At 43.0% G+C, this 13,412-nt stretch overlaps 1 protein-coding gene across 3 annotated transcripts; it reads left to right on the forward strand.

Moving 5' to 3' along the window:
- Positions 1-35: 35 nt before the first annotated feature.
- Positions 36-12,584, forward strand: baz1b (bromodomain adjacent to zinc finger domain, 1B). 3 transcript variants are annotated; one of them, XM_028419147.1, is made up of 22 exons: positions 36-154; positions 1,301-1,417; positions 2,162-2,306; positions 2,584-2,776; positions 2,930-3,051; positions 3,176-3,373; positions 3,460-3,648; positions 4,312-5,632; positions 5,766-5,924; positions 6,020-6,158; positions 6,383-6,546; positions 6,652-6,766; positions 6,872-6,970; positions 7,116-7,293; positions 7,490-7,675; positions 7,756-7,903; positions 8,151-8,303; positions 8,421-8,568; positions 8,685-8,800; positions 9,306-9,445; positions 9,622-9,728; positions 10,089-12,584. In XM_028419147.1, exons 1-22 carry the CDS (start codon positions 36-38, stop codon positions 10,747-10,749), a joined length of 4,917 nt encoding a protein of 1,638 aa, XP_028274948.1. In that variant the 3' UTR covers positions 10,750-12,584. The 3 variants fall into 3 exon arrangements, with proteins under 3 accessions (XP_028274948.1, XP_028274949.1, XP_028274950.1); XM_028419148.1 differs by having other exon boundaries at positions 4,342-5,632; XM_028419149.1 differs by lacking the exon at positions 8,151-8,303 and having other exon boundaries at positions 10,089-10,749.
- The last annotated feature ends 828 nt before the right edge of the window (positions 12,585-13,412 follow it).

Raw genomic sequence — 13,412 nt, forward strand, 5'->3', positions numbered from 1 at the left:
TCACCTTCGGCATTCGTTCCATCTCGGGATTTGAAATGGCACCGCTTTTGGGCCGGAAACCGTATCCACTGGCTAAGCCGCTAGCCGAGCCACCAGGCCCGGGAGAAGAGGTCTACATCATCGAGCACACCAAGGAGGCCTTCAGGAACAAAGAGTATCCTTAAACATGATGCTGATCCTCAGTCTTGACTTATTTAGCCAGCCAGTATGCTGGGGAGCTCACTTTGTATACCTGGCTGAATAAATTGATGTCTTACGTTTTACATGCACAGGACTGTAAACATAGCCGAAGTCGCATATTTAACGTTACCTGACGTTTCTACTCCATTAAGTGTTTTCCCGCATGTACACACTGGATGACAGGCTTGCTAGCTAATGTTGACATCGCTTGCTATTCATCTGTTGTAGCCATTTGTTGACAGAGCTTATAAAAGTGTATATTTGACATGGTACATAGTGCTTAGTCACATGTATAGAGACGCTAAAAGGCATCTTTCACTTTCATCTTTTATGCCTCCGCTGTCAGCTAATGAAGCTAACAAGGTTAGCTAGCACGATGCTAACATTGTGTATCCCATTATGTCACAATAACCCGTCGTCTGCTTCCACAGACTAGCTTGAGGTAGCTGGTAATGCTAGCACGCTAGCCCCCGTGAGTTAGCTTGCTTTAGCTACCGGTTCCGTTTGCATTTTGGAGTTTACCTAGAAAGACAACAGCTGACTGACAACTATTTACTGAATTATGTCGGCATGTTTTCTTGAATGGATTGTTTCTGGTGTTGTAGTAACACATTTTAATCCACTTTTATATAAAGTTAGTATTAACGCTTCAAGCGTCAGTTGTCCGTAACTGTCAGTGAGGTTATAAAGTCAGTTGTGTCAGTTGAGACGGCGCTAAAGATGCATTTATGCCACAGTACCTCATTGAACGACGCGACAGGTTCTGACATAACTATGATATTCTCTTAACTGTCTATTCTCCCTGCCTGGGGCGAGTAGTGTGGACCCTGGACCCTCCTTTAGCATTGTCTGGTTAAGTTTGACTTGGGAAGCCAGTTGTCTTGCCTGTTATATATAACTATGTGCTTTGTTAAGACAGAACTGTTCATGTTAGCTTGTGAATGCCCAGTTTCCTAACTCCTGCCATGGATTATATGTGTTATATGTATATATGTTTTGTTTAGTTGTCCCTTCTGGCTTTGCTTCTTATTACTGACATCAAAAAAATGGCATACGTCTTGATTGTTATAAGAATGTTGATCATGTGAATGTCGTCATTACCTTGACAAAATGTGTTCAGCGAGTACGAGGCACGGTTGCAGAGATACAGTGAAAGGATCTGGACATGCAAGAGCACTGGAAGCAGCCAGCTCACACACAAAGAAGCATGGGAGGAAGAACAAGAAGTTACTGAACTGTGAGTGTTGAGTAAAAGGTTTTGTGTGTGAAGTAAGAATGATTTGTCTTCTGATTACTGTCTATGATCTGTACACATTTTGTTAAGATCATGAAGAATTCGTAGGGACAGGTCTAGCTGGCTATGGTTTGCAGTCAGGTGCATGTTTCTTACGCATTTCTAAGTTTATATAAGCCACTGTTTATGTTTTGGCACTGGGGCAAACATACACATTAACCACTTAAACAACAGAAATTCAGCTGTGACAAAGATCCATCTTCTCCCAGTGAAGGTCACAAGGCTTACTGCTTTGCAATGATTGGATAAATCTGTGACTCCTCCTCTCATTCTATTTAGAGGGTGTGTGATTGAGTCATCCTTGAATCTGCAATGGCCTGATGAGAGTTCCTTTATCCTGATCTACAAAAGAGCCTAGTGAAGAAGAATTGTTCAAATGATCTTTCAGTCCTCTTTTCACCAACATATTCATTCAGTGGAGTGTGTAAATGCCGGTAACTAGGTGAACCAAATTATATGTGTTATATGTGACCCTAGGTGTTGTCAACAGCTCTGTTCTCAGCTGCCATGCACTGAAGTTACCCAGGATCATTGACTATACTGTTTTTAAGCTGGCTAATTATATCAGCCAAAACATCTTACTCCCTCTACTGGCCAGTACCTTGTGACTGCTCAGGCGATGAAGCACTATCTATATAATTTCCATGTATATGAACTTTTTTCAACTTCTGATTTTGTATTATGCAGGCTACAAGAGGAGTATAACCAATGGTTTGAAAAGCCGATCCTGGAGATGGTTCATCACAACACAGTGTCTTTAGACAAACTGGTTGAAATGGCCTGGGTGGAAATCCTGACCAAGTATGCTGTGGATGAAGAGTGTGATTTCCTGGTCAGTTTGTTTTATGTTATGTTCTAGATGTGTTTTAACTCGGTACATTTTTATTGTTATTATATTTAGAGGGCGATTAAAAACGGTGTTTTATTTTTAAGAAATGAAACATGTTTAGACTCATATTCTGCCTTTTATGAAGAAATTCAAAGCTCAATAAATGTGTAATCATACACACACTTTTTAATGTAGTGTGGCCTCTATCTAATATTATGACAGTGTTGTTGTGCTAAACATGCATAATAGTTGCATTCTGATTCTGATGTTTTTGCTCCAGGTGGGAAAGGACAAAAGTTTGCGAGTAAAGGTGATGAAGATCCATCCCTTAGAAAATGCAGAGGGTGAACCAGGGGAGAAAAAGCTTGAGGGTGCCTGCGACTCTCCATCCAGCGACAAAGAGAATGCAAGCCAGGAAAACCAGAGGAAGGAGCCTCTTCCCAGAGAAGAGGAGAACAGACGGGAGAGTCTGAGTGAGTAGTTAATAACAGTAATACTGTGTGTGTTATGGTATAGTTTTTGTTTATGCTCCCTCTTTCCACTTATCAAGTAACATTTTACTTTAGAATTTTTTTTATTTGTTTAAAAAAATTTAAATTTTAATACAAGCTGTCCATCATGTTAAGGTGATAGAGCACGTCGTTCTCCCAGGAAACTTCCCACTGCCATGAAAGAAGAGAAGAAGAGATGGGCAATGCCCAAATTTCTTCCTCACAAGTACGATGTTAAGCTCATCAATGAGGACAAGGTTTGTTTGTTTTTTTAAGCACAAATATTTTTTTTTAGATATTTTTAGCTACAGCTGGTAGCCTTGACCAGAGCTCTTGGTGTGTGGTTCATTGAGGAACTGAAAATACAAAATTCCACTTTAGGTGATCAGTGATGTCCCAGCAGACAGCCTTTTCAGAACAGAGCGACCTCCAACCAAAGAGATCATGCGCTACTTCATCAGGCACTACGCTCTGAGGCTGGGCACGGGGGAGAGCGCTCCCTGGGTGGTTGAAGATGAACTGGTGAAAAAATTTAACCTGCCCAGCAAATTCAGCGACTTTCTTCTTGATCCCCACAAGGTAGTTTACTCATTGTATTTTTTCTAAATGATTAAAATCCCAAAAGCTGCCTATTCTCGCCTCTCATTCTTTTAATCTGTCTGAAGTTTTTGGCAGAGAATCCCTCCTCAAAGCGTAAGAGCCTGACTTCTCCAGACGGTAAACCTGGTAAGAGGACTAAGACCCCTGACACTCCAGGAGAGGATTCGGGAAATGAGAAGGGAGAGAAGAAAAAGAAAAATAAGAAGGATGCTTTAGGCATGCCCCTTAGTCCCACCATCTGGGGACACATGCAGGTGAGAAGACTGCAATCCACACCACTCTCAATAAGGCCACATCCACACGGAGAAGCCGCTTTAGGTTGCAAAACATTTTCCGTAAAGGCGGCATTGTTTCAATAAATGCGAGCGTCCACACGAATCCTCACAGAACCACTGAAAACGCTGTAGTACATATGCCAGGCCTATGAGCGGCGCTGTAACGCTACAACAGAAGCATTCCAAAAAACAAAAAAGAAGGCATAGTACACATGTATGCACTTAAAACTGACGCAGTGTAAACAGAAGAACATGGATCTTAAAACGTAATGGGTAGTCCTCCTACTTCTCACTGTGTAAGTAGAGGAGCAAAAGACTTTGCTGTAAAAGCAATGACAAGTTCAGGAGTTTGTTGTTGTCTAAGTGAGCGCATGCGGGATAAGGGAGAGGTGGAGCTGTGTTGTCACACATGTACACAAGTTGTGCATTGGGCGTACACATTGAACCTACATTTTCAAACTTATCCACTCTAGGACCCATTTTCAAAATGCTCCTGAAATGCTGAAGCCATGTGGACTAAACACCCATACCATGCAAAACGTTGGCAGATACGCCTGCACTCCGTGTGGACAGGGCCTAACTCTCATAATAGTCACATATACAAGGTTTAAAATCAAATGTGCTCTTATGTCTGTATTTCAGAAAATAAAAATGAATGGTTCTCCTCTCAAGGTAAAGAACTCAGGAACTCCTAGGAAAGGAGAAGGTAAAGGCTCGGCTCTCTCAACTCCGAAGTCTGGCAAAAAGTCCGGGGACAAAAAAGATGCAAAGAAAAGTGGAAAGAGTGGTGATAAGAAGCTCAATGTTCTCAAAGCCTCTAAAAAAGATGGCAAAGCTGGTCCTAAAACACCTAAAATGAAACAGATGACTTTGCTGCAACTGGCTAAAGGCACCCCTGCAGGTAGCCCTAAGAAGAGAGCCCGTAGTTCTAGTTTAGGGACACCTAAATTAGGAAAACCACTGCACCCCATGGCCCTCCATCTCCTCCGTTACTATAAAGAAAACAAAGGAAAGGAGGACAAAAAGAACTCCCTTTCCTCCCTCATTTCTAAAGCTGCTAAGACCTTGTCCCCAGATGATCGTAGCCGTCTACCAGAGGAGCTCAAGGAGCTAGTACAGAAACGCTGGGAGCTCCTAGAGCAAAAGAAGCGATGGGCAGCCATGAGTGAAGAAGAAAGGAAAGAAGAGATGAAGAAGAGACGCGAGGAACTCAAAGAGAAGTTGAGAGAGAAGGCCAAGGAGAGGCGTGAGAAGGAGATGCTGGTCCGCCGTGAACAATCACGAAGATACGAGGATCAAGAGATCGAAGGGGGCAAGACCCTGCCCACATTCAAGCTTGTAGATATGCCCGAGGGGTTGCCTAACACTCTTTTTGGGAGTGTGGCCATGGTTGTGGACTTCCTTCACTGTTATTCAGGGCTACTGATGCCAGATGACCAGTATCCTATCACAGCAGTAGCTCTGATGGAAGCACTGTCTGGAGAGAGGTCAGGCTTCCTGTATTTGAACCGTGTGTTGGTGGTGCTGCTCCAGACACTGTTGCAGGATGAGCTGGCCGAAGGCTATAGTGAGCTTGACATGCCCTTATCTGAGATCCCTGTTACCATGCACTCTGCATCAGAGCTGACTCGGTTGTGCCTGCGACCATGTGACGCTCACGGTGAGGAGAGCGCCCAGGGCTCAGAGGAGTCAGGAACCGTGGGTGGCTTCGATGATGTAGTGACCAGTGAATTTTTGGAGAAGCTTGAGACAATCGAGGTGTTTGAGCTGAGCGTGGAGGAGAAGGTGAACTTGTTGGTGGCACTGTGCCACCGCATCCTCATGACTTACTCAGTAGAAGACCACGTTGATGCAATGCAGCAAAGGTCAGCTGAGCTGTGGAAGGAGCGTCTGGCCATGCTTAAAGAGGTCAATGACCGCAAGAAGGCTGAGAAGAAGAAGAGAAAGGAAATGGAAAGCAAAGGTAGGCAAGAAGTTTTACATGTACAAGCTGTAGTTTAAATGAACAGATTTAATGCATAAATATTGTCTGATTTAGTAGACGCATAATATTATCATAATTATATTGTGGCCAATGTAATTTTCGTGTGTCAAAGGTGAGAAGAAAAAAGAAGGTGCTAAGAAGGAGGGCAAAAAAGAAGTTAAGGTTGAGCCAGAGCCAGAGCCAGAGGACATGATCAGCTCAGTGAAGAGCCGGCGGCTGATGGCCATGCAGGCTAAAAAGGAGAAGGAGGAGCTTGACAGACAGAACAAAGGTAAACATTCTTGCAGCGCATAGCCAGAAATATTCTCATTGTTTCATAGTTTTGAAACAGTACACATCAAAATTGGTTGTATTACTCTTCTGTAGAGCGCATGGAGAAGGAGGCTGAAGAAGAACGGATGCGTAAGCAGAGGGTTGCTGCAGAGAGGGCTTTTCAGGAGGGGATGACCAAAGCCAGACTTGTGATGCGCAGGACCCCTCTGGGTACTGACAGAAACCATAACAGGTCAGTCCTGCATGCAGATGATGATCAAATATAAAATAGGCATGAGTCAAAGTATTATTTCCACCACAGGGTTGGTTGGCTTACAGGACACCGGTGTCCATCTGGATAGATTAAAGCTGATGGCGGCAGTGGAACAACCAGCAGCATATTAAATAGCAGTGTTTGATATATTGTCTACTTCGTATTGTGTGAATTATAACCATGGGTGTGATGTTTTCACTCAGATATTGGCTTTTCTCTGACGTGGTTCCTGGTCTCTACATTGAGAAAGGCTGGGTACATGAAGCCATCGACTACAACTTCACCCCTCCTCCAGAGGACAAACCAGCTGAGTCTGAGATAGAAGAGGAGGAGGACAGTGAGGCCGCCACTGCTCCTGATTCACAAGGTTTTTTATTTATTTAATAGCCGTTTGATCTGCAAGATTGCATTTTATTTTTGTGTTCTTTTTTGTCATGGTGCAGTTGTCATTTGGATTGTGTGTATGCTGCAGGTGGTGAAAAGGATGATGGAAGTATAGATGGTGCTGTTAGTGAAGGAGCCCAGCAGGGAGCAGCAGTAGATGTTTGTATTGAAACTACTTTTCCTAAACAGGGACAGAACCTTTGGTAAGAGCTTTTTTCAGTTGGCTTTTCCCCCTTTAGTTTCTTCCTTTTAATGTGATTTTTCACTTGCTCCTCTCTGCTTTCTAACTCTGCTGCCTCTGAATCCAGGTTTATATGTGACAATCCTGCTGAGCTGGAAGAACTGGTGGAAAGTCTTCATCCTCAGGGGGTCCGAGAGAGTGAATTGAAGGCGAAGATACAAAACAGGTTGGTAGAGTGTTATTATGGAATATGATGCACATATAACTATCCAGACCCACATTGTTACCATGTTTCAGAATAGGTTTGGATTTCTTTTATTGATAAAATACATTTTTTGGCTCAACACAAAGCTGTCCATTCATTGTTTCAGGTTCCAGGATATCCTCCACTCCATCCATTTGACCCGTAAGTCCAAATTGGGCCTCAGGACTTGTGATGGCCACACAGAGCTGCTCAAATATCTACGTAGTGACATTCAGGAGGTAGCCTCACGACTCCAGAAAGGAGGACTTGGGTACTTGGATGACAACATAGACATCGAAGAACAGGTAAATAAATACAGGTAAAATGTGTCTATGTGCAATATTGGTAGAATTTTAAACAGTGGCACAATGGAAAAGTCATTAAAAGTCTCTTTTAATTCATCTGGCACAACTTAAACTTACTTACAACTTGTTTTTATGTCTCAGTATGTTTGGTTGTCTTTTCTGTCTGCTTTATACCTGTTTTTTCCTCTGTCTACAGTTGCAAGGCATGGAGAGTTTGAAAGACTTTGGTGAATGCATCATCACTATCCAGGCCTGCGTCATCAAAAAGTTTCTGCAAGGGTTCATGGCTCCCAAGCAGAAAAAGAAGAAAAAGCTCGGAGGGGAAGAAAGCAGCAAGGCTGAAGAGGTGGATGAGGAGAAGAGACTGGCAGAAGAGGCTAGGGTAAGAAAACAGAGATGCAATCCTAAGTTTCATCTTCATCTAATAGGTTAGTTGCAGTATTAAACTTTTCCTTCTTGTAGGTAGCCACCGCGGTAGAGAAATGGAAGACGGCAATCCGAGAGGCCCAGACTTTCTCCCGCGTGCATGTCTTGCTGGGAATGTTGGATGCCTGTATAAAGTGGGACATGTCTGCAGAGAACGCTCGCTGCAAAGTCTGTCGCAGGAAAGGTTAGGGTGCTTTTCTACTACAGTTCCACTTTCTTTAGGTCAAACATGCATCACAGGTAACACAACTACCTCGGATACCAACACAGAAGTGACAGTTTGTCCAAGTACAGCTATCTTTTACCAAAGACTCCAAACACTGGTTACTGTGTTGTTTTATGAATGCAACCTAATTCATTGATTCTCAGCCCTGTATAAACAATGCAGTGTTGTCCAACCCAAACAGATGTCCCTGTTGCTTCCTGTCTAGTGCTCAGATACAACCCAAATGTGCTGAGGCTGGCGGAGTCTCAGCCCAAAGCCAATCATGGTGGTGGCAGCAACAAGAGCAGGCGCAGAGCAGAGCAGAGTAGTAGTGCCAGGCAGGTCTACATAAAGAGCCAACAGCTCTGCAGGCCAGCAGGTGAACCTGTGTTGATAAGAGGATTGGTTACCTACACAGTGAAAATAAGGAAACACAGGGCTATGAAGGAGCAAAATGTAAGAATGCTGAATGAACATGTCAAATTTCCTTCTACAGGAGATGATGAGAAACTTATCCTCTGTGATGAGTGCAACAAGGCTTTCCACTTGTTCTGCCTGCGACCAGCCCTGTACCGCATCCCAGCTGGAGAGTGGCTGTGCCCAGCCTGTCAGCCCACAGTTGCCAGACGGGGCTCCCGTTCAAGGTGACTGCCTACTTTATTTTGTCTGGTTCTGAATTGTCCATATTACACAAAGGAAATGGTAGACGCATCAAATAGATATGTTGTGGAATATTCATCCAGTGCCATCTGCATTGCAGGAACTATAACCAAGACACCGATGAAGAAGATGATGATGAGGAGTCTGAAGAGGAAGACTCTGAAGAAGAGGAAGAGGATGAGGAGGAGAATGACTACAAAGCCATGGGCCACAGCTGTGAGTATAAGTGAGACGAAGTTAGGTCCAGGATGCAACTGAAAGTTGTAATCCTTGTCTCACTAGCCCAATGCATTTTTGCATTATCTTAGCGGGAATGACAGGAATGCTGACAGAGGAATTTCAGCCCTGTCTCTATTGTCTGTGTGTTGTCATATAGCACAGCTCAGGTCTGGACAGTGCTTTGAAGCTTTGAATGTCAGACTGTGGCTTCACTCGGAGTATGTGGCAGGATGATCCCCTCTGTCAGTTCAAGCCTGAATTTCAAGGACAACAATTAAGAAGTTTAGAGCATCAGAGCCTAATAGTTCAAAAGGGCATGTACAGAAGAACTCCAGCATGAGGCTCTGACAGTAAAGTAGGCTGAGATTAGTTTGAGCCATCTGACAATGTCAACAGAAAATTTATTGGGCTCGTATTTAAACTTTCATATCAGGATTCAGAACATATATACCCAGTTCTACTTTTTTGTTCTTATTGTCATCTTTATTGCTTTGTTTCACAGTGAGACCAAGGAAGAAAAATAAGCAGTCTTCATCACGGCAGAAAAGTTCAAAAAGTAAATCTAAGAAGACAACCTCTTCTAGCAGTCAGAGCAGCAAACAACGGACAGGCGTCAGCAGCCATGCAGACATTGACGAGCTGGTAAGGAACCACATGGACACTCAAAAAAACATCAAACATGAGAGAAAACTACAGGCAACTTTGATCAACACTTCCACTGACAGCATAGAATATATCCGTTATTTATTGTTTGTGTTGTGTGATTTTTTTTTTATTTATTTATTTATTTATTTATTTATTTTTTTTTTTTTTTGCAGGTGCGAATAAGTTCCCATACGGGATCACGCAGACAGGCGCTGGAGCTGGAAAGGTGTGAGGAAATCCTCAAGAAACTGATGAAATTCAGATACAGCTGGCCTTTCAGGTGGGCAACACACACAGACACACTCTGTTTGGAAATGCAGTGTAGCAAAAAACACAGCTGACTTGTGACATCTCACCAAAGTTTGTCTTTATTGAAAGGGAAAAATCACCTCATTCTGCCAGTGTGAGTTGTGCGTCATGGTTGGAGTTTTGCTAGTTTTCAGCTAGTCCAAGCAAGGGAGGAAGACTTCTGTGCACCTCCCGAAAAAGGAATGACTTCAGTTACATTATGTTATTAAAGTATTTGCACTTTGGAGTCCTAAATGAGATGTTCTAACCTTGGTGCTATACTGAGGGGTTTGATGATGATGTAATCATGGTCCTAAGTCATCCCAGTTCATCATCCTTTGTCACGTTTTAGGGAGCCTGTTTCCCCAGATGAGGCAGAGGACTACCTGGACATCATCTCCCAGCCCATGGATTTCCAGACGATGCAGGGAAAGTTCAGCCAGGGCTCATACCGCCATGCCCAGGATTTCCTGGAAGACATTAAACTGGTCTTCTCCAATGCAGAGGAATACAATCAGCCGGGCAGCACTGTGCTGTCCTGCATGGTCAAGACGGAGCAGACGTTCACCGAGCTGCTCCAGAAGCTGCTGCCTGGTCTCAGCTACCTCCGCCGGCGCTCACGCAAGCGTGTCAGCCAGGCATCTGTAACTTCTGAGGAAGAAGAGGAGGAGGAGGAGGAGGAAGAAGAAGAAGAAGAAGAAGATGATGAGGAAGAGGAGGAGCCGAAGAAGAAAATGCAAAATGGTAAAGTAAATGGCAAGAAAACCAGAAATGGACAGGGCCGGAAGGATGAGAGTGAGAGTGAAGAAGAAGAGGAAGATGATGGCAGAAGGAGAAGTAAGCGGACAGCTACCACCTCAGGAAGGAAGGATTACAGGGAGCAGGATAGTGATGGCGAGCGGGACACACGCAGAACTCATAAGCGTGGGGGCCGGAGCGAGGCAGGTGGGGCGAGCAGTGACGAGGAACGGCCTAGCCAGCAGCGACATTCCAAGAGACTGAAACGCTCATGAGGTCCAGGGTGCTGATTTGTTGTCTCCTCAATTTGCTTTAAACATTTTCAGACCCGCTCCTCTGGGGAGAAAAAACCACCATCTCTCTCCTCCTCCTCTTCTCCTCCTCTCAACACAACCAGCGGGACTTAATCCTCAGAAGGATTTTTTTGTGTTTAACAAATTTATGTTCATATTTTGAAAAACAAACAGAAGAAAACTGATTTATATTTGTAACATGTTTAATATTGGTGATGTGTTTTTCAACCGACAACAGTGAGACATTTGAAATATTGGAGCTCTTAAGACTCTGAATTTAAAATTCAGTTCCAAAGTGACAACTTCATACACACACACACACATGTGTATTTGACTTAAATGTTGTCCTGTGAGCTGCTTTTTGATGTTTTTTTTTTATTTTTAGACATTTGCTCTCTCCAAACACAAGTACAGTGTAATTAGAGGTCTGTCGTCACTCTGGACACACGTAGTGGAGCCTTCACTTTACTGCTGTGTTTCAGGGCGAGTAAATCTAGCTGTCAGATGTTCGTCCCACACACGCACACACCTGTGAAACAGGAAAAAAAATGTCCACATATCAAAAAAGCTTCTAGGATTTCCTTTGCTTAACAACCATGCTCATGGCTGCCTGTCACCTGTAAAAGTCTATAGATAGAATATTACTAGTTATAGTTTGTTTTGTTTTTTTTCCTCCCACAGCCCAAATGTGTCTAAAGCCTGGGTAGAGGATCCATATCACTTGTGTAGTCCCATCTCTTTACTGATTTTAAAAAAATAAAATAAAAAAAAAGACAAAACACATCTCAGCTTTTGGTGCCAAGATGTTTTCAGGGACCTGACTCTGGAGTCTCCCTCTTGGCTTTTCAGAGCTGACCAGCCTTTTCCTCCTCTGTGGTGCCCTGCCACTTAAAAAACATAAAAACCGGTACCTCAAAATGATCTGTCAAGTTTGCACTCCTCCTGTGTAAAGTGCACATATTATGCCAGCAGCTGCAGGACCATGTTTTATTGAAAATATTTGCATTTGTTAAACAACGCTTATGTTTGTTAGGAAAAATGGGCATTTTTTGGGGAAACATTTGATATTTTTTGCACATTTTGTTTAGTATTGTAAACTTGTGGATCTTAACACACATCCGATGAATTACGAGGTGTAAGCAGTCCTCTCTCATTCAACGCAGTTTTAGTATTTTATATAGGTGCAGCAGAAATTGTACTTTTTCATATGGTCCTGTTATTCAGTTAAAAATGTTCAAATGGGATATAGCAGCAGAGGCAATTGAAGGGTTATACCAGTTCAGTCACAAGGTGGCGCTCTTCTCCTGCACTTTAAATGCTTACGTCCCAGTCAAGTGTTTTATTCAGAGTGCAGCTAGCAGGACTGCTGTAACACCTGACGAAAGAATACACACACACACACACACACACGCATATATATACAGATATATATATTTGTGTGTACTGTTAAGGCAGTGGGTTGGTTTTCGCCTTCTGTCTGTACTGTGCTGTTTGCCTGTGTTTTACTAGTGCTGTTCTCGCCCTGATTTCATTTGGCCACTGATTGTTTTTACTCCTCTTTCTTTATTGTTTTAAATTCGGCTCTGATCCTGACATAATTAAAATTGTTTTGACATTTTCACAAACATGCAAAAGATAACTGCCCTCCTCCTCAAAATGAGACCTGACTGTAAATGCTTTCTTTATACTTGGAGGAACCGCAAAAATTGTTTTACACTTCCTTTTTTATATATATATTTATAGTCTCTAAAGCTGGGTTTGGGCAGGTTCAGAGGATTCACATGTAAAGAATTTCCAATAAAGGCTATGGACAAACATGGTGGTTCTCCCTGTTTTATTGCCACTGAGATGAGTGTCCCTGTGTCAAAAAAATAAAGACATCATCACCATCTGGGCTCGCTGTGACTCCTGATATATGTCTACTGTAATAAAATATAACAGTCTTACTGGTGTTTTCTCAGAACATTTGAACTGCAGTGTCGAAGCCAATATGTCTGCAAACATGGCGTGCTGAGGCCAAAACCTGACATAACAGAGGATAAATAGCCTCATCATTCACAGGAGAATGAGCGACTTTTCTTTTTTTTCTGTGCAAGGCAATGTGTTAAGATCTGAATGATTTCATTATACTTATTTGGGGTGGGGGGGGGGGGTCAAAGGATCTCTCCACAAAAATGAGACGCTTGCCTGTGATGCAGAGGATAGTGCAAGGAGGACAGTGAGACCTCATGGAGCATCTAGCAGTGAAGTGGTGACAGCCTGTGAGCCATCTGTAATTTGGCAACAGGTGTAGAGGCTAAGATGGATCAGAGTAAAGGTCAGAGATGTGAAAAGTCAGTGGAAACGTAGCGCTTGATTAGTGACACGCCAAGCATGGTGGCAGCTGCAATCATGCTATAAGAAACCTTAAAAGGATCTGTCACTTTAGTATGTTTTATTGTTCTTTAATGCATTTTAATTACTCACTTCATTTGACTTGAATAAATCGTATAAACAGCCCTTATGTGAAAGGTGGACTGACTGAAGCGTGGAGGTGTGGAAGTGGAATCACACAATCTGTTTTGCTGGTAGCTTTCAGTCTTAACTGTAACCTGTACATTCCAGTGAACTTCAGATGAACTCCGAGGCCTCGGCGTCTGAGTGTC

The sequence above is a fragment of the Parambassis ranga genome, chromosome 13 (genome assembly GCF_900634625.1).
Source record: "Parambassis ranga chromosome 13, fParRan2.1, whole genome shotgun sequence".
NCBI lineage: Eukaryota > Metazoa > Chordata > Actinopteri > Ambassidae > Parambassis > Parambassis ranga.

Excerpts from the sequence above, each read along its gene's own strand:
- baz1b (XM_028419147.1), top strand. The coding sequence starts at position 36 with ATGGCACCGCTTTTGGGCCGGAAACCGTATCCACTGGCTAAGCCGCTA. Across the intron at positions 6,767-6,871 it reads AAACAGGGACAGAACCTTTG|GTTTATATGTGACAATCCTG; the intron begins GTAAGAGCTTTT and ends CTCTGAATCCAG. Across the intron at positions 6,971-7,115 it reads AAGGCGAAGATACAAAACAG|GTTCCAGGATATCCTCCACT; the intron begins GTTGGTAGAGTG and ends TCATTGTTTCAG.